This window comes from Panthera uncia, chromosome E1, assembly GCF_023721935.1.
Source record: "Panthera uncia isolate 11264 chromosome E1, Puncia_PCG_1.0, whole genome shotgun sequence".
Classification (NCBI taxonomy): domain Eukaryota; kingdom Metazoa; phylum Chordata; class Mammalia; order Carnivora; family Felidae; genus Panthera; species Panthera uncia.
In genome coordinates, this window is record NC_064814.1 from 46,362,584 (window position 1) to 46,380,945 (window position 18,362).

The 18,362-nt window shown below is 57.5% G+C and overlaps 1 protein-coding gene across 7 annotated transcripts in view; it reads right to left on the reverse strand.

Moving 5' to 3' along the window:
- Window positions 1-2,214: 2,214 nt before the first annotated feature.
- The window catches only part of KCNJ12 (potassium inwardly rectifying channel subfamily J member 12), a 41,505-nt gene continuing 25,357 nt past the window's right edge, over window positions 2,215-18,362 (reverse strand). The window contains exons 2-4 of one of the 7 annotated variants that reach the window (XM_049636842.1): window positions 11,019-11,140; window positions 6,209-6,493; window positions 2,215-4,012 (exon numbers count right to left, since the gene is read on the reverse strand). In XM_049636842.1, coding sequence (XP_049492799.1) covers window positions 2,664-4,012; window positions 6,209-6,458 — 1,599 coding nt within the window. In that variant the 5' untranslated portion in view covers window positions 6,459-6,493; window positions 11,019-11,140 and the 3' untranslated portion in view covers window positions 2,215-2,663. Of the gene's footprint in view, window positions 4,013-4,605; window positions 9,629-11,018; window positions 11,141-18,362 lie in introns of those variants that run through there. The other 6 variants (XM_049636840.1, XM_049636841.1, XM_049636843.1 and 3 more) reach the window with 6 other exon arrangements.

An 18,362-nucleotide genomic window follows, 5' to 3' on the forward strand; every position in this document is an offset into this window, starting at 1 on the left:
ACTGGATTGGTACGCGCACCTGCACGGCACACAGACCACACACACGGGCACAAACGCTCCCCACTCACCTGTGCTCAGCACACACACCACGCAGGGCATGTGGCACACTCAGGACTGACGTGCTTGCCACACGCCACACACACGTGCACAAACATGGGTGCACACGCACACGCACACACACACACGTGGCACACACTCCCAGGGACCACGTAATCCTTGCTCTGCACACACACGGCTCCTCCCATCCACCCTCCCGTTTCAAGTGCACTAAAGAGGGAGACTATTTTGGTCTTTAGCACAAGCAATAAATAAATAAATAAATACAGGGGAGGAAAAAAAAGAGGGCAGAAGAGTTTGAAAACGCAGCATCTGCCTTTGGCAAGAGATGAAAGGCAGATCAGGGCTGCTCTCCCGCAGGGTCTGGGGCTGAACCATCCGGTGTGGGCCCGGGAGGGGGACAGGCCTGAGAGGAGGCGCACCAAGCCGAGGTGGCCAGGGCCTGGGGGCACCCAGAGTCCCTGGCCCCTGCTCCGGAGGGTGGGAGCGGAAGCCGGACACACCCGGCCCGGGAAAGATCTCCAGCTGCTGGGCACGGCAGAATGCAGGCTCCTATGCCAGCCCCAAGTGACCAGGACCACCTCGTCCCTCCCTGGCTCCCTGACAACCTGGGCGGGGGTGGGCAGGTAAGCCCTCCCACATCAACTCCACCCTCGCACCCCAGGGCTCAAATGGAGAAAGCCAGCTCTGGAAGCCAGGCCCTGGGCTGAGAAGGAGCTGAGGTCCCTCCAGCAGATCCTGAGAGGAAAGAGCTGCCTCCACGGCCTGAATCATCCCAGCCAGAAATGAGGGTGGGGCCTGAGGCTAGGGCAGGACGCTGGGAGTCAGGCATACCCGAGGGCACGGGCCCAGGGTGTCTATGGGTGGGAACTGACAGCTCGTGCACAGACCCTCCATGGCCTCTGACTGCAGGCCAGGTCTCCGGCTTCCCTGGGGGCCGGAGAAGGAGAGAAAAGGCAAGGGCCCCCAGCCCAGGCCCCCGGCCTCTCCCTGCCTCCCAGGACCCACCCACTCACTGGGTGACCTTGCACCCTACCTGTTTCCCCACTTGGGCCAGAGTCCTTGGTGCCTGGCTGTCTCGGGGGATGCGGATTGGAGTGGCCTAGACAGGCAGGCTGGGGAGACACACATGGGCTTTCTAATTAAGGACTTCCTTCCAGGCCTGGTTATTTGGGAGGACAACATTCTCAGCTGTCCTGGAAAGGGCCCCAGCTCCATCTTGTGCCATCTGTGTCCTCCACCAAGAGCAAGCCCACACTGGGCAGCTCCTGGTCCAGGGGCTGCTCTGGGCCAACAGAGCCCAGCGCCCCAAACCCCTTCCTGACGAGGGTGCCTGGTTGCATGTGCCACCCCCAGTCATCTCTGCTGACGATGCCACACCTTTTCTAAGATGATTCCTCTGCCGTTCAGCAGCAGAGTACAGCCCGTGCTGCCCCAGGTGTGCAGAGAGCACCAGGACGGCCCAGCCTCTGCAGACAGGCTGGTGGGGACTTCACGGTGGAGTCAGGGGCGGCTGGGAGGAGGGGCGAGTCCGATAAGAACAGAAACAACCGGAGCTGGCCCACCCGGGTCTCTAAGGCACGACTCACTGGGGTCCCGTGGGAACGGGGCTGATCTGCTTCCTTGTAGTCTGGGAACCCGGCCTCCCTTCCCACGGGGCCATCTCCTCCAACGTTTTCCGAGTATCCCTCACTGTGGAAGGGGTGGGGGCTACTGGGCAGAAAAGGAGAGAAAAGTAAAACAGGAAAATCTGGCGGGTGGGGGGAGAGCGGACCCTCCACGGCAGGCAGATCCCATATCCAGCCCTGAGACGCACCTCTAAGGTACAAAAGTCAAACTCAAAAAGCTCAAACTGGTTTTTTCCCAGCCCCTACCCCCACCTCTACCGGAAAGCTTTTATTACGATCATTCACATGGTCTTGGTTTCCTATCGCAAACGTCATCTAATGCGCCCGTGGGCATGAAGAACCACGGGTGAGCACCGCGCGCGCCCTTGCGGATGCGCTGCCCGGCACACGCCCGCCTTCGCAGAGGAGAGGCCTGTTCGGCCTCAGGGAACCTCGTGGAGCCTCCATCTGACTGCTTCCATCTCAGCAGATAGTGGGATTCTAACTGTCCTTTCTTATAACCCCCACAAAGTAAATTGTTTTCAATCACGTGTTGTTATTTTTTTTTTTTTTTTTGTAAACAGTCTTACTCAAGCTAAGGTTGAGAAAGCCAAAACTGGTGTTTCTCCCCAAGTTAAAAACCAGCGAGGCGCACTGCAGCCTGCCAGCTTTCGCCCACAGAGGCTGGGTGGCTGTGGAGCCGTTTCCAGGCAGGCTGCAGTTCTAGCCTCAGGCAGAAGCCCCCGGCTCCTGGCCTGGACCCCGAGAGGCCACCTCCCTGTCCCTGCACCTGCTCTGGCCCCTGAGGCCAGGGGCAGCCCACTGGCCGCCCACTCTCCCGCCAACCTTGCCAGGCCACTGTGAAGAAACATAAAACATCTAAAACGCTACTGAGTCTGCAACCGGGGCACCTGGCCCGTTCTGCTCAAACCCGGGGCCCTTGCGGGACGCCGGGCCTCTCCCTGGCGGGGCGGATGCTGCACGTTGGCCGATGGCGGCTCAGATCTCTGACTCCCGTCTGTAGGGCCGCTGCTCGAGGCCGCCGCCGCCGCCACCGGCCTGGGGTCTATCAAAGTCATGCCGGGCCTGGGGGCTGCGGCCATCCTGGTCTCCGTCTGCCTCGTCCTCCTCATCACGGCTCAGAAAGGCCAGCTCGTTCTCATAACAGAAGGAGTTGGCACTGGGAAGCAGGAATTTGTTCTCCACCAGGTCCTTGGCACTGCAGCGGGGTGTGGAGGGCACCTCGTAGGTCTTGTGGAAGTGGGAGTAGTCGATCTTGTACTGGTTCTTCTCCTCAAAGAGGACAGGCTCAAAGCGGTGGCCCCACAGGATCTCGTTGGCCAGGTAGGAGCTGCGGGCCTGCGTGGTCATGGCCGTGGCCTCCACCATGCCCTCCAGGATGACCACGATCTCGAAGTCATCTGTCTCCAGGTCCTGCCGGCTGATGCCAAACAGCGGGCTGGCCTCGTCGATCTCATGCAGGATGGTGATGGGTGACACGAGGAAGATGCGGTCGAGGCCCTTGTCAAAGCCGACATCGATGTCGATCTGGTCCAGCGGGATGTACTCGCCCTCCTCGGTGACCCTCGGCTTGATGAGCTGGGCCCGCACGTGGGCCTCCACGATGTGGCTCTTACGCAGGTTGCCCACGCGCCACATGAGGCAGAGCTTGCCGTCGCGCAGGGCCACCACGGCGTTGTGACTGAACAGCAGCGTCTGTGCCCGCTTCTTGGGCCGAGCCATCTTGGCCATGATGGCGCCGATCATGAAGGAGTCGATGATGCAGCCCACGATGGACTGCGCCACCACCATGAAGACGGCCACGGGGCACTCCTCCGTCACACAGCGCAGCCCGTAGCCGATGGTGGTCTGCGTCTCGATGGAGAAGAGGAAGGCCGCCATGAAGCCGTGGACCTGCATCACGCAGGGCGTGCGGCCGCGGCCCTCTGCCGGCTCCAGGTCGCCGTGGGCCACGGCGATGACCCAGAAGATGACACCGAACAGCAGCCAGGAGGCGAGGAAGGCCAGCGAGAAGATGAGCAGCATGTAGCGCCAGCGGATGTCCACGCACGTGGTGAACATGTCGGCCAGGTAGCGCTGCGACTTCTCATCCATGTTGGCGAACTCAATGTTGCACTGGCCGTTCTTCTTGACGAAGCGGTTTCGGCACCTGCGCCGCGTGTGCACCTTGCCGTTGCCGAAGCCGTTGGCGCCCGACATGGTGACCAGGTGCAGCCCGTCCTCCTCTGACGACACGATACTGTAGGGGTTGGCCCTGCCGGCCGAGGTCATCCCGGGGGTGGGGGGGCCCTGGCTCGCCCCCAGGCCGGCTCCGGGTGGGGCGTCTCCTGTAATGGAGAAGACGGCATGGCTGGCGGAGCAGGCCACTCCGGCCCGAGCTTCCGCCCCCACCCAGCCCTCGGACGTGGCGGGCGGACACTTTCGCCCTAACTCACCCATCACCGGACTCTCCATTTCCCCTCCTAAGCCGGCTCCTTATCCCCCCTCTCGGCTTGGGAAAGTGACACTCCGTCCTCCCAGCAGCTCCGGTCAAAAACCTTGCATTCATCCTCAACTCGTCTTGGTCCCACCCCAAAGGCTCTGACTTCAAAATCTATTTGGGATCCTGCCTCTTCTCCCGCCTCCGTGGCCCGAGTCCCCATCATCACCCACCCGGACCAGTACGGCGGCCACCTCGCCAACCCCGATGCTCCTGCCCCGACCCCAGTCCAGAGGCAGCCGCGGCGGGGGCGCCTGTCCGTCCTCCGCTCAAAGCCAGAGTCCCTGCTGGCACTTGCAAGGCCTGCGTGAGCGGAGCCCGGGACCCCTCGGAACCCACCTCCTGCCTCCGCCTCGCTCACTCGGCTACAGCCCACCGCCTCCACGCTGTTCCTCAAGCCCGTCCTGGACGTTCCTCCCAGTCACCCTCCTGACACCTCACCTCCTTCGGTCCTTGGCTTCAATGCCACAGGAGCATCTCCAGAGGTCTTCCTGCACCCTCGGGAGACCGCACCACCTCACCCAGGTCCTCACTGTAACCCCAAAGCACCGACCGGTGACCTGATAATGGTGGTAATGACAGCAATGACAGGCACGGGGTTGGCTCGGCTGCCGTTCCCACTACGAGATCCCCGGCCACCGGAACACGGGGGGTGTGCTGTTTCGTTCGCCGCTGTCTCATGCCCAGGGTCTGGGACACAGCCTGGCCCCGAGGACACCCTCCTGATGCTCACGGGCTCTGCCCCAGGGCACCCACTCCCAACACCCCTTCTCCACGCCCTCTGAGTCCCCAGCGGTAGCTAGGAGGGGGTCCATGAGTTCAGTGCCCAGGGAGGTCCCTGACTGACCCCGGCCCGGGGGCCTTCCCTATCCCTGCCTTTCTCAGCTCCAAATGACAGCACTCAGGGAGCGCTCAGAAGCATCACTGTCCTGGGCCCACGCAGGGGAGCACGTGGTTGACTTGCCACAGACACGCACACATACACTCACACACACCAACAAGTCTCAGGGCGTGCCCCGCTGCACAGCACCCGTGGCCGGACAAACACTGCTCTCATGGCGGGTAGCACGCATTCAGCCCCCGGACACACAGGCTGGCGGCCGCCCCTCCCCCAGTGCCCCGTTGGCTCCGGGCTGGCCTGTTGGTGCCAGGCTGAGGCATCTGCGGGCCGGAGGCCACGGTGCCGCCCGGCCCTGCGGGCACTGAGGCCATCTGGCCATTAGCATCGGGGCTGCAAGTGCTCAGGCCCCCAGCCTGGCTCAGCGGGGCTGGGCTGGAAGGAGGGGGAGAACCCTGGCCGGCCGGCCTGGCTGAGGCACTGAGGAGTCAGGTGTATTCCTCCCCACTCACCCCTGATCCCCTCCCCTGGTCACGCTAGAAGGTCAGTGCTAGACAAGGCTGGGAGCCCTCGAATGCCCAGAAGACAATGAGGCCCCAGATAAGAAGGCCCCCACGGTAGCCGGGCCAGAAGCAGAGAGGCAGGTGGCTGGGCACCCACCAGAGACCGGGAAACAGGAAGTGACACAGCCAGGGGGAGGCGACACTGGCATTCAGCCCGGGTCTGTGTGACCAGGGGCAGCCAGAGCCTCCGGGGGAGCGTGACATCTGACCTCTGCTTCAAACCCCTGGGAGACAGGTGCGGGAGAAGCTCACATGACCACCCAGGAGGCAAACCCGTCCCAGGGTGTGTCTCAGCTGCCAGGTGCTTCTGGATCCCCGGGGCTGTGGCACATGTGTGACACTCTCGTTTCTCATTGCCTCAAACCGCAGAGAAAGCAGGCCAGACTCATCAGCATTTGCTGGTCTTAGGTCATCCTCTCAGAAACCCAAGAAGGTGGCTACTAGCATTACTCCTCCTCTGACTGGAGATTCAGAGAGGTGAAGCGACTTCTCCACAGCCACACAGCCACAAGGCAGGAGAGGTGAAATTCAAACCACTCTGTCTAATGCAAGGTCTCATGCCATGGGGGACTCTAGGCTCCACGGGGGCCTCTTCTCGCACTTCCCTCCTCCCCCCCACAGCTACTCCAGCTGACCACCTCACCATGGGTCTGAGGAGCTGAGGCCTGAGGCTGTAATGGTGGATGCTGCTTCCGCCCAGCCCGGGAGGCAGGGAGCCGGCGATTGTGGGGACCCCGGAGACTGCGCCGAGAAGATGGCTCAGCCCCGGGTCCCTGGACCCTCCAGGCGGAGGTGGCCAGGCTCGGGGTACTTAGATGCCGGCGGGAGGCCACCGGATCGCAGGGGGCAGGTTTATGTGGCCTGGAGGCCTGGAGGGATGTCCAGCGGGTCATGGCTGCTCCAACTGGGGCTCTGAGCGGCTCGAGGCCTGCAAGGGACAGAATCGGAAGAATCAAAGGCCGGAGAGCCCAGCCTGGCGCGCTGCTCCCACCAGCCAGACAGCCTCGCACCTGGCCAGCAGCGCCCAGACAGGGAAGGCTGCTGCAGTGACTCCTGGTGTCTGTGCCCGGGCTGGGCACTTGGGACCCACCCAGTGTGTCACACAGGCTGGGGAACCCCTCTTCTGTCAGCTTTCCTCCTAAAACCACACAGAGAAAATCAACAAGGTCACGTTCACACGCTGCTCCCCTGTTTCTCAGGTAGAAACTGAGACTATGAGCAAAGTCACCCAGAAAGTAAGGATCAGAGAGAGTTAGAGCTGCAGGCATCAGTCCGGTCCTCAGCTTCCCATGGCCCCCCTCTGCTGGGTGTATATGCCTGCCGGTACATGCACGTGTGTGTGTGTGTGTGTGTGTGTGTGTGTGTGTGTGATTCTAGGGGTGTGGGGAGCCCCTCCCAGGCTCTTGGTGAATACAGCACCGCAAAGAAAGACCCAGAAGAGGACCCATGAGTAGAAAACCCAGCACCACAAACTTGCCAAACATCCCAAGGACACTCCACACAGACAAACACAGGTGTGGCAAGAAGGTTACGCAGCTCTATGGTCTTTAAAGACTTGATTTAAGAAATGTGGGACAATATCCTCAACCAAGGATACGCAGGCCTGTTTGGCTCTTGCTCAATGGATGCATGTGGCTAGATCAGATCAGAAATGGAATTAGATTTGTTTTGCTGGAAGAGGCCTTAGCAAGTAAAGAGGCCGGCTCCCCATTTCCCAGATTCAAGAGCTAAGGCTGAGACTCGTCCCGGGTCACAAAGCCACTCGTGGGTTTGGAGGAGACAGTAAAGACAACAGTTGGGACCGCTGTGGGCAGATGCCCAGGTTGGCCAGTGGGGATCCCAGGCATTGCCCGGAGGGGAGCAGGAGAGAGGCAAGGGCTGTGCTACCTGAGCGAGCCAAGGTGACTTCAACACCGCAGGCAGGGAGCGAGGCAAGTCCAGCAGGCAGAGAAGGAGCAGTGGGCAGCACAGACCCAGACACCTCTGAGAGACGGGGAAGCTGTCCCAGCCCCGTTGTCTCTTGAGCCCACTTCCTCGCCGGGCACAGCGTCTGCAGACTCAAGACTCCTGGCCCCCAGTGTGTTCAGAAGGCGACAGGGCCCGGCCTGGGAGCTTTCAGAGAGGCAGCTGCCACATGACCCAAAGGTGGGGCCCAAAAGTCACCGGGAGGTGCCTCCGGATGCAGCAGGACACCCCATGCCCAGTCCCCTGAGGCTCTGGGCACCTCAGGTTTCGGTGACATCCGGGAGGGGAAGAGGACGAGGCCTGGGCCCACATTCTCAGATATTGAGAAAGCGTTAACTAACTACAACAGCCAGTGGAGGGAGCCCAGAGTGGGAGGGGCTCAAGGTCCTGCCTCTTGGGCTTTCAGCTGGCCAGAGCACCTTCCGAGGTGGGAGCACACTGATCAATGCATCCTGAGTACTCACTACATGCCAGGGCGGGTTCTAAGAGCTCAAATTATCTCGCTTAATCCCTCCACAACGTTGCAACTATTATCCCCATTTTCCAGATGAAGAAACGGAAGCTCAGAAAGACTAAATCACTCGCCCAGGGTCACACCGCCTTTAAGCAGCAAGTTCCCAGTCTACAGGGTTAGGAGAGAAGCCAACACCCCATCCTACCAGGCCCTGAGGCCAGACTCCAGGCATGACAATGAATTCCTGTCTCAGTTCTCAAGGCCTTTGTCACTCCGTGTGCTGAGAAGACATACAAATCCCAAATCTCGGCACCAAAAGCAGAGGTAAGCCCCGCACCAGCACCCCTGACCCATGGCCACTCAGCCCTTGCTTGGACCATCCAGGGATGGGGCACTCATTACCTCGTGACCAAAGCCTACAATTAAGAAATCCTTGGAGATCACTTGGTTCAGGGAAAGCCAGTGTGTGGCCTACACGCAGCTGGCACCCCCTCCTCTACCCCATACCCATGGCAGACATCACTAATCCATCAGAGAACTATTTCTCACGTGTCCTGGCACAGCCCCAGAATCTTTCTCAATCTAGTAACTATCCATCAGGCTTAGAAAGAGGGTTTGAATGGGGTGCCTGGGTGGCTCAGTCGGTTGAGCGTCCGACTTTGGCTCAGGTCATGATCTCATGGTTCGTGAGTTCGAGCCCCGTGTCAGGCTCTGTGCTGACGGCTCGGAGCCTGGACCCTGCTTCGGATTCTGTGTCTCCCTCTCTCTCTGCCCCTCCTCCACCCACGCTCTCTATCAAAAGATGAATAAATGTTAAAAAAAAAAATAAAGAGGGTTTGAAGAATCCAATCTCTCATTTGTAGGCTCCAAGAGGGGCTCCCCTGCTCAGTCACACAGGAAGTGAGAGGCAGGGACGGGCCTGGAGGGTGCACCCCAGCCAGGCAGAGCACCTCAGCAGCGAAACGCACCCAGGGCTGGGAGTGCACAGGCAGGGGGCGGGGCACTGCTGGCAGGGGGTCGGGGGCACCGTGGAGCAAGAGGGAGAACATGCTGGCACACTCAGGGTCCAGGGAGGAGGCCGAGGTCACCTGGGAGGGGGCCAAGAGTTTGCATGGAGGGGAGATGGAGGGTTGGGGGCACCATTTCCATTCTCACAACAGGGAAGAAGAAGACAGTGTCCTTTGACCTTTCCAGGCCAAACTCCCTTCCCCTCCGCCAAAGCACAGACAGCCGTTGCCCCCACTGCACACCATGGCCCGCAAACATTCAGGGTCAACACAGTGCAGGTGTTCTGTGGCAAGCCCATGCCAGGCCCAAGGAGAGAAACAGTGATGACACCCCAGTATGATGTTGGAGATGACTGGTGCCCCGTCCATCCCCCGGGCCTCACCACTGCAGGGCCCACCTGCTCGATTTCCAACCGCTAATGCTAGTCTTTTTGCCGGAGAGCTCTCTCTGACCACAGGCACGCGCTCTGCTCACGCACCGGGCAGGCTAGGGAACTAATGCCCCCAGGGCAGCCTTCCTTGAGGGGCAGCTCCCTGCCCCTGACAAGCCTCCTCTGGTGCCAGCTCTCTGTTGCCTCCCCAGACCCGAGCCTCCCCTCCTGGATGCTCCACAGGACCATGTGGCCAACTATGGCTCCCCCTCTTCTCCCAAACCTCCTCCCTCCTCCTGTGCCCTTCCCCCCTCCTCCCCCTCCTCCTTGCTTTTCTCGCCCATCCTCCCCTCCCCCACATCCACTCCTGCCCCTCCTCCTGTCCCTCCTCCCCCTCCTCTTCATCCTCCTCATCCTCTTCCTCTTTACTTCCTTCTCCCTCCTTCCCTCCCCCTCCTCCTGACCCTCCTGACCCTCCCCCTCTCCCCCTTCCTCCTTACCTCCTCCTCACCATCCCCCTCCTCCTGTTCCTCCTCATAGGGTCATTTGGTAACCTGACCACTTCCCCAATTGCCTGGCCTCCTCTCTCTCCTTCAGCCCCTATATCCACTGCCTCACCAGGTCCTGTGTAGTTTTCCCTCCTGAATTCTCAAAGTTGTCCACCATTTCCTCACCCACATCTTCCTTCCGGTCCAGGCCACTCCTGTTTGGACACACCAACAAGCATCTAATGGCTTGTGCTGTGGCAACCTTCCCCCCCATGTGGTCGGACCCCCAGATCACAGCTAAAGTGAATGTTTAAAATCCTCCCATCTGTCAGGGATCAGCTAAAGGCCCTCACTTCCAGGGAGCACTTTTGGATTCTCTGGCCCCGGGCTTCTCCTCTTGTGGCCAGAAGCTACCTTCTTCGTTGTGTGAGTTGCCCTTCCCCAGGCCCCATCTCTGACCAACCTCAGAGGTCCGGAGAGGATGGTGCAGGCCTGGCACAGAGGGGACACCCAGGAAACGCCCACTGACCAAATAAAAGGATGAGGGGATAGGCAGCAGGTAGCAGACGGATAAGGAACTGGATGGATCAATTAATGAGGTGACAGATACATGCACAGGTGGGTAGTCGAGCACAAGCATCAATAAATGGGACGGATGGATGGATGGACAGACGGACGGACGGACGGATGGGTGGTAACCAGAAAGATGGATGGGTTAGGTGGGTAGGAAATGATTCAGTGGGTTGGGTGGATGGATTAGTGGGTCGATGAAGAGACGGATGGATGGATGATGGATGGATGGATGCATAGATTTGTGGGCAGGCAGATAAACAGACAGATGAATGACTAGATGGATGAATGGGTGGATGGAAAAACAGATGGGATTCTGGGTGCATGGATGAATGGCTGGGATGGTGAGTGAATGACTGGGAAATGGGTGAATATATGGATGGAAAGATGGCTGGATGGGCTGGGTAGGTGAGTGGATAGGTAGATGGAAAGAAAGCAAATGGGTGGAAGGATGTGTGGAGCTGGTGGATGGATAATGGGTTAATGAGAGGTCAAACAAGTGGTTGGATAGGGGAGTAAACAGATAAACAAGACAGACGAGTATTTGGTTGAGTGGATGACTAGATGGATAGATGCACACTGCTGACCTTAATCTTACCTCTTGAATCCTATCTTCTAAGTAACGGTGCTGAGGGGGCAAGTGGCTGTCTTCAAGTCTGTGTTAGCAGCAGTTGCCATTTCCCAGGCACCAGCTGGAGAGGAATCAGTTGCTAGAAGACCCTAAAGTTAATAGGACAAAGCCAAGTTACTGTCGGTGGTTCTGCTCTCCTCACAAGTGCTCAAAAGTCTGAAATTTCTACATGAACCCACATTTCTGCTGCTTCTCTTGGGGCCCCGCAGGAGGTGGAAGAGGCCTCCAGCCCACACCTCTGTTACCTCACACCTTCGCAGAATGCGAGTCTATCTATAAAACCTTTCGGAACCAAATAAGGGCAGAACAAAATGGGTCCCCAGAGAAAATAACAACTGATAATTATAGAGGGCCTACCACATGCCAGACACTGTGGTAGGTGTTTTATAGAGATCAGCTCATGTAATCCTCACAACTACCCCACAAGGTTGAAACCATTACTGTTCTCATTCCAGAGATGTAGCTAATGTGGTAATTTTCCTAAGTTCACAGAGGAACTCAGATCCCTAACCTATGCTCCTAGCCACCACCTACAGAGCCTTCCCAGTGCCAACCACAGGATTCAAGTGTAGATGGGTAGAAGGACGGATGGAGGGATGGATGGATGGATGGATGATGAACAAATGGATGAATTATGGATATGTAGCTGGGTGTGTGAGTGGATGGATGGATAGATGGATGGATTATGGATGGGTAGATGGGTATGTGAATGGATGGATGGATGGATGGATGGATGGATAGCTGGATGAATGGATAGTTGGATGGATGGATAGCTGTATGTATGTATGTATGTATGGATGGATGGATGGATAAATGGATGGATTATGGATGGGTAGATGGATATGTGGATGAATGGATGGATGGATGGATGGTGGATGAATGGGTGGGTGGATTATGGGTGAGTGAGTGGGTGTATGGATGGGTGAGTAGGTAGATTATGAAGGGGTGGATGGGTGTATGGGTGGATTATGGATGGATGGATAATTAGATGAATGGCTAGTTAGATGGAGGGATAGTTGGATTGATGGATGAATGGGTGGGTGGGTGGGTGATGGATAGATGGATGAATGGGTGGGTGGGTGGGTGGGTGATGGATAGATGGATGAATGGGTGGGGAGATGAGCAGGTGAATGAATGCCTGGATGGATGAAGTGGTTGGGTGAGTGGGACAGATGAACAGACAGATGAGTGGATGGGTGGATAAATGGCTACATGGATGGGTACACATCAGTAACTTGTCAGAGACTTGTATTAGGCATACACATATCCTACGTGGTCCCAGCATTCCATAAGCCTCAATTTTCTCACTGTCAAAGGAGGCCCCTGCTTTTCTTTCTGGCACGCCGTGTGGATCGGGGGAGAGTGTGGCGGGAAGGGGCTCTGTGAATTTCCAGAGGCAAACTGACTTGAGAGGCCCTTCTCACCTTTCCCCACCTCCCAGCCACTGAGCCCGTGGAGCCCCACCCTTTCGCGGCTGAGGCTGGCTGCAGTCCACTGTCACACTGGCTTTTCTGGCTGGGATTAAGGGAACTGTGGGTGAGTCACCCCCACATCATAAGCCTCCTGGGGCAGGTGACAGCAGTGGGTTTAGAGGCTCACAGGCCTGGGTTCAAGTCGCAGCTCTGCCCATCACAAGCTGTGTGACCTTGGGTGACTCACTTCCCCCTTCGGGGCCTCTGCTCACTCCATAAAGGAATGTCTTGCTCGTCCCTCTTCACCTTCCAGGCTTTCACCTCAAGATTTCCAGTCCTCAGCACCCTGCTTTCTTGTCCCTCATCATTCCCTGAGCAGCTGCCATGGGTCTGCAGGGTGCCTCCCTTAGCCCTTACACTCTCAAAACTGATGGGGAAATTGAGGCTCAGGGAGAGTCCATCACAGGCCGTATCACACAGCTGGGAGACTCCATGGCAAGGACTTGTGTCCAAGTCCCTGATCTTATGTCCTTCCCCTTGAATGGGCCTACACTTTGTCTGGCCCTGAGTGCTCAGCTCTTGGCTTCAGTTATTCCAAGCTTCACAGCCCCACCTTGAGGGAGAGATAGTTCTCCCAGCTGGACAGACTGGGAAATTGGGGCTGGGAGAGGCTAAGTCACTTGCTCCGGGGTCACCTGGAGCTGGAACTCTGAAAGAGGAGGTGTCACAGGGCAATGGGAGCCAAAGAAGTTTAGGGAGAAGGGTGTGAGACAGCCTGCCGCTCCCCGTTTCCTGTTGGTCACTTGGCCTGCCCCAGGCTCTCTCAACCTTGTTCCTGGTGCCCTAGTTCCTGGAAGGGGCTTTCTTCAGACCCACAAAGCCAGACACATTTTTTCTCACAAATGGGCAAAATTAGCTCCATTCTAAGGGTAACTGAGGCTCAGAGCAGAGAAGTGACTCGCCCAAGGTCAGAAAGCCACTGAATGAGAGGCGGCTTGGAGACAAGAACCCAGGTCTCTGGACACCCTGTCCAGTGGTCCCCCTGCCACCCTGTGGTGGCCACAGCAGCCCATGATGTGAACTCAAAACTTCTGAAGTCCTCCGAATGCTTCTGCTGGTCACGGTCATAGTCCTAGACGGGACAGGTTGGGTGGTGGGGCATGGCTTGCACATAACCCTAGAGTGGCCCGAGCCTACACAGGCCAGACCAGACCAGCCCTCAGTCTCCCAGCAAGTGAAGGCAGCGCCTGGATGGACACTGAGGCTTCCCTACTCCTCCCCGTCAGTGCCAACCTGTCAGCCAACACTGGGCTGACATCGCCAGGGACGTGGGGCAAGGCACTTCCCCTTCCTGAGGCCCAGCTTCCTCCTCCACAAAATGGGCTGATGACGCCTGCCCAGCGGATGTGCCTTGCAATTCAGTGTGGTGAGGGAGGTATGCTCTGGGCACAGGGCCTGGGACAGCAGGGCTCTGGGAGGAGGCAGCTGTCACCAACGTGCACAACAGTCCTCCCGGGCGGGGTGCGGCCGAGGGGCCGGTGATCCCCGATTCCCTAATTCAAGCCTGGCTGACCCCAGCTCATGAAGGGCCCTTTCTCGGCCTCAGCCTCCTCATTTGCAAAACAGGTAGACCCTGCCTATCTCAGGAGACTGTCGAGGGAGTAAACTGAGGCCCTGTCCCGGTGCAGACCCACGACAAGTGCCGAGTCCCTCCCGTGTTCTCCGAGAGCGGGTTTCCGGCTCTGACCGGCACCGGCAGCTGACAGCAGAAGTGGGGACTCCCCACAGGACTGAAAGGTGGCATATGTATCCCTGGCCCTCCCACACAGCCCCGCGTGGTCCTCTCCGAGTGCATCCCAACAGGCAACAAAGCAGGAGAGCCATGACCTTGCACAGACAGAATCCTGGCTGCCTCCTTCCCCTGTGCCTGGACGGTGCTGGCTGGCACGCAACCCTCAGGCCCCTCGTGTTCCACAGCCCGTGACAGGGGCTGGACACATCGATCCCAGGGACAGGCTGCGCCAAGTGGCCAGGAGAAGCGGACATCTGCCTTCTGAGCCCCAAGGTGAAGCCAGGGCAGGAGGTTCTGGCCCCCAGGATGGACGGCGGGTCATGCCAGACACTGGGGAATGTTTCTGAGGGTATTTTTATCTTGAGAACATCCTTCTACAGGGGGGCGGGGCCAGGAGGGAGACAGGGTGTCCTTGGCCCCAGGCCCCTGGGAGCAGCAGAGGACAGAGGCCCCTGGGAACCCTCCACTAGAGTGGCCATTACAGACACTGTGCTGTCCCCAAGCTTCACTGAGTCCCAGGAGCAGATGACACCTAGAGGGTCTTGGGGGTTTCACAGGCTTGCTGCTCCGCTCCGATTCACTGTGCGACCTGGGGCAGGTCTCTGTCCCTCTCTGGGGCTCCCTCTTGCAGTCAACCTTTCCTGAGGGCCTGCTCCTGCCGGGCTCAGCTGGGCACCAGTGACTTGGATGGACCAGCAAATAAATGCCTGTCTGCATGGGGCACTCTGCCAAGCAAGGGAGATAGTGAGTTTACCAGCAATCACAACAAGGCTGGATCAGAGCCACGGTCAGAGCCCTCGGAGCCCAGGGGAGATGTCTAACCCGGTCAGGGTGCAGGGGGACTTCCTGGAGGGAGCAGCAGGAGGAAGCCCAGCCCAAGACTGACCGCAGTGCAGTGAGGGGCGCTGACAGCCTCACGAATCAGGGTGCCCACCTGGCTCTGCTCCTCACACACCGAGCCTTGGGCAAGGCTCTCCCCACCTCGGAGCCTCCCTGTTCCTATCCCAGGGGCTGGCCTTTCCAAGCCCAACATTCCAGGATCCTAAGGGATCTGGGGCCGAGGAGGGTGTAGAGCGACAGGCGGGGACATACTTTATCACTCTAATAACAGAGAAGTGCCTGCATGCACAGGTGCTGGGGCCAAGGCATTACATTAACAGATGGAGAAACCAAGAACCTGAGAGGCGCCAGATAACATATTAAGGAGCTTGGACTTGATCCTAAGGGCTATGAGATGTCAGAAGGAAATCTGAAAGTATGAGCTCTGGGGCAATATGACCTGGGTTCAAGTCCCATCTCTGTCCCTTCCTCTGTGTCCTTAGGCAAGTCATATCATCTCTCTGAGCCCATCTTCTCATCTGTAAAATGGGATTAATAATGCTATCTATCTCGTGGGGTTTCAGCAAGTTAATACATGGAGGTTGCCTAGCTGGAAATTTCCTGGTCCCCCACCCGTTCCCATCATCATATATCTGAGGCCCTGATTCACTCTAGAAGGGGGGCATAGGCCCCTGGAGGGCCTGGACTGGACCTGACTCCAAGTAGGAAGGAATGAACAGATGGGAAGAGTGGGAAGGAACTCCAGCAAGAGGAATACAGTGAGCAAAGGCACCATGGCCTCTATATTTCTTACAGCTGTAATGCTTCAAGCTTCAACTTAATTGGAGTCTCAGACATTTCCTAAGCATGCAGCATGTGCACAGGAGAGCAAAGACCTGAAATAAAGTTACAAGAAACAACCTGGGACAAGGAAGACCATGAAAGAAAAGATAGGAAAATTTACCAACATAAAAATATTTATGATGTTGTTGATCACAATCCATCATAAGCAAAAAAGGTAAATGAAAATGTTATAGAAAGGACTGGAGTGCTTAAATATATAAAGAGTTCTTATGAATCAACAACAGAAAAAGACAGAGTAGAAATGAACCCAGTGCTAGAGCTAGGCTCCCCACTGAGTATCATGTGATCCCCAGCAAGTGATGACTCAGGAATGTCCACACCTCAGAGCCCAGCATGAGATGGCCCCTGACAGTGGAATGCCTTGCTCTGCCTTCCAGAACTCAATGCATTCTTCAGGCTCAAAGGATGCCTCCTCCAAAAAGCCTTCCAAGATTTCCCTGGGTCCCCTGTTACTCCTTGCTGAGTCCCCACAACATGTCGCGGGCCCCTTGAACTGAGTGCCTGGCTTCAGCTGAGTGCCTGGCATCGCATCAGAGAATGTTCCAGGTGGAATAGCACGAGCATTTTTGACAGAGGAATAAATAAGGCAGAGAAAGGATCATGGCCATGTCCAAGGTTACCAGACTGTGAGCTGAGTCTATCACCTAGGTATCCTGCCTCTGGTCCCTCTGTGCTCCAGCCACCTCCTCCCTAGTGAGTCCTCCAGACCTGCCTTGCCCCCATCGGGGAAAAGGCCCCCTCTTGGAAGCTGCATTTCTTCATATCAGGCTGGGCCCAACGTGGGGCCTGTCTGGGACAAGGCAGGGCAGGATCGGGGCCTGAACCCCTGGCCTCGGTCCCCCAATGACCCCGATGTTCTGCAGGGGGAAACACAGGGATGGTTGTTTTCTTAGCTTCCCTTTTTTTTTGTCCTCATTTGGCAAATGTGTTTTTATTTGGAGAACAGAAAATGCACTGAGAGAGCCTGCCAGACCTCTCTGAGGGGCCCGGGGTTCCTTCTGGCACGGACAGGAGGCTGAGCTCTAAGATCAGGAGTCCATGAAAATAGAGGGGGCTTTCTAGAAGGCTCATCACTCCACACCAGGACTCCTCTTTACAGTTCAGGTCTGGGGGCACCGCCAAGGGCTTGGGCCTTCACTTCCTCACCAGAATCACACTTAATACTCACTAACTCACTCAACAGGTATCTACTGAGACTACAACGTACAGATACAGTGCTTGGGGCCAACATTCAAGTGGAGCAAGACGGACAATGAACATGTTAGAGGGAAAAAAAAAAAGAAGCAATTCCAGAGGCAACGTGGGCACTGTTCCAGAGGTCTTTCAGAAAACTGTGATATTTGACTTGAGACCTACGGGAGAAAATGTGGGGACAGTGTTCCTGGAAGTAGGAACAGCAAGAACGAAGACCCTGAGGCCAGAAGGTTGCTCCGTGTGTTTAAGGAACTGGAGGGAGGGCAGCAGGGCTGGAGCTGCGTACGCCAGGAAGAGGAGGGGAGGTGAGAGGGGACAGAAACAGCTCAGAGATAGGACTTGGCTGGGGACACACCGCCAGCTGGGTAGATGGGAGCACCTGAGCTGCTTCTTGCTCATCTGCCAGTGGCAGTAATAACCCAGGTCCCAAAAGTGGTGCCCCGAGGAAATGCTTCCCACCGCCTTGCCTTGCCACGTGCCAGACCCTCTGCCCAAGGCCCTTTCTTCCTTTTTCTCCCTCAAACTCTTATGCATCCTTCCAAGCCCCTACCGCTTGTGCTTCACTCTTTGACCAGACCATGCTGGGTGGCACTTACCTATCCCTCCGAGTTTTCCCTACCAGGCCAGGGGCCCCCTAAGGCCAGGGCCTGGGTCTGACTGCCCTGAGCACGGTCCAGGTTCTAGAAGAGGCTAAGGAGGGCAATGGAGACTAAGCCTCAGAAGGCCCCTCATGATTCTGCCACTGTGACCCAGGAGTACCCTCGAGGCATGCACTGCAAAGCAGCGGGCATGGCTGCCGTCCATCCCAAGACCACTTCAGTCTCAACTTGCCATGGGACCTTGCTCTCTCTGGGCCTCAGTTTCCCCATCTGTCAAACGAGAAGCTCTTCTGGGTTTGTTCATGTTGCCTCAGGGAGAAGTCTGTGGCCCGGGGAAGGGGAGTCTCCCACCTCCTTCCCCTATTAACGGCTCACAGCAGAGCAGCCCTGCAGGGTGCAGGGGCAAGGCTGTCATCGTCAGAGTCCCCTCTGAGCTCTGGGCAAGCCCACGGAGCAGGAAATGTCAGCTTTCTGCCAGGTCAGCAGGGAGGGGTCCAGGCCGAGCCTCAGGGTGTTGGAGGGTCCTCCCCCCCCCTAATAAGACCCTGCTGGGAAACATCCCAGTGCCTGCCTACCCAGAACAGCCACGTAGGTGGCACTGAGGGTGCAGCTAAACTTTTCTCCCTGCCAT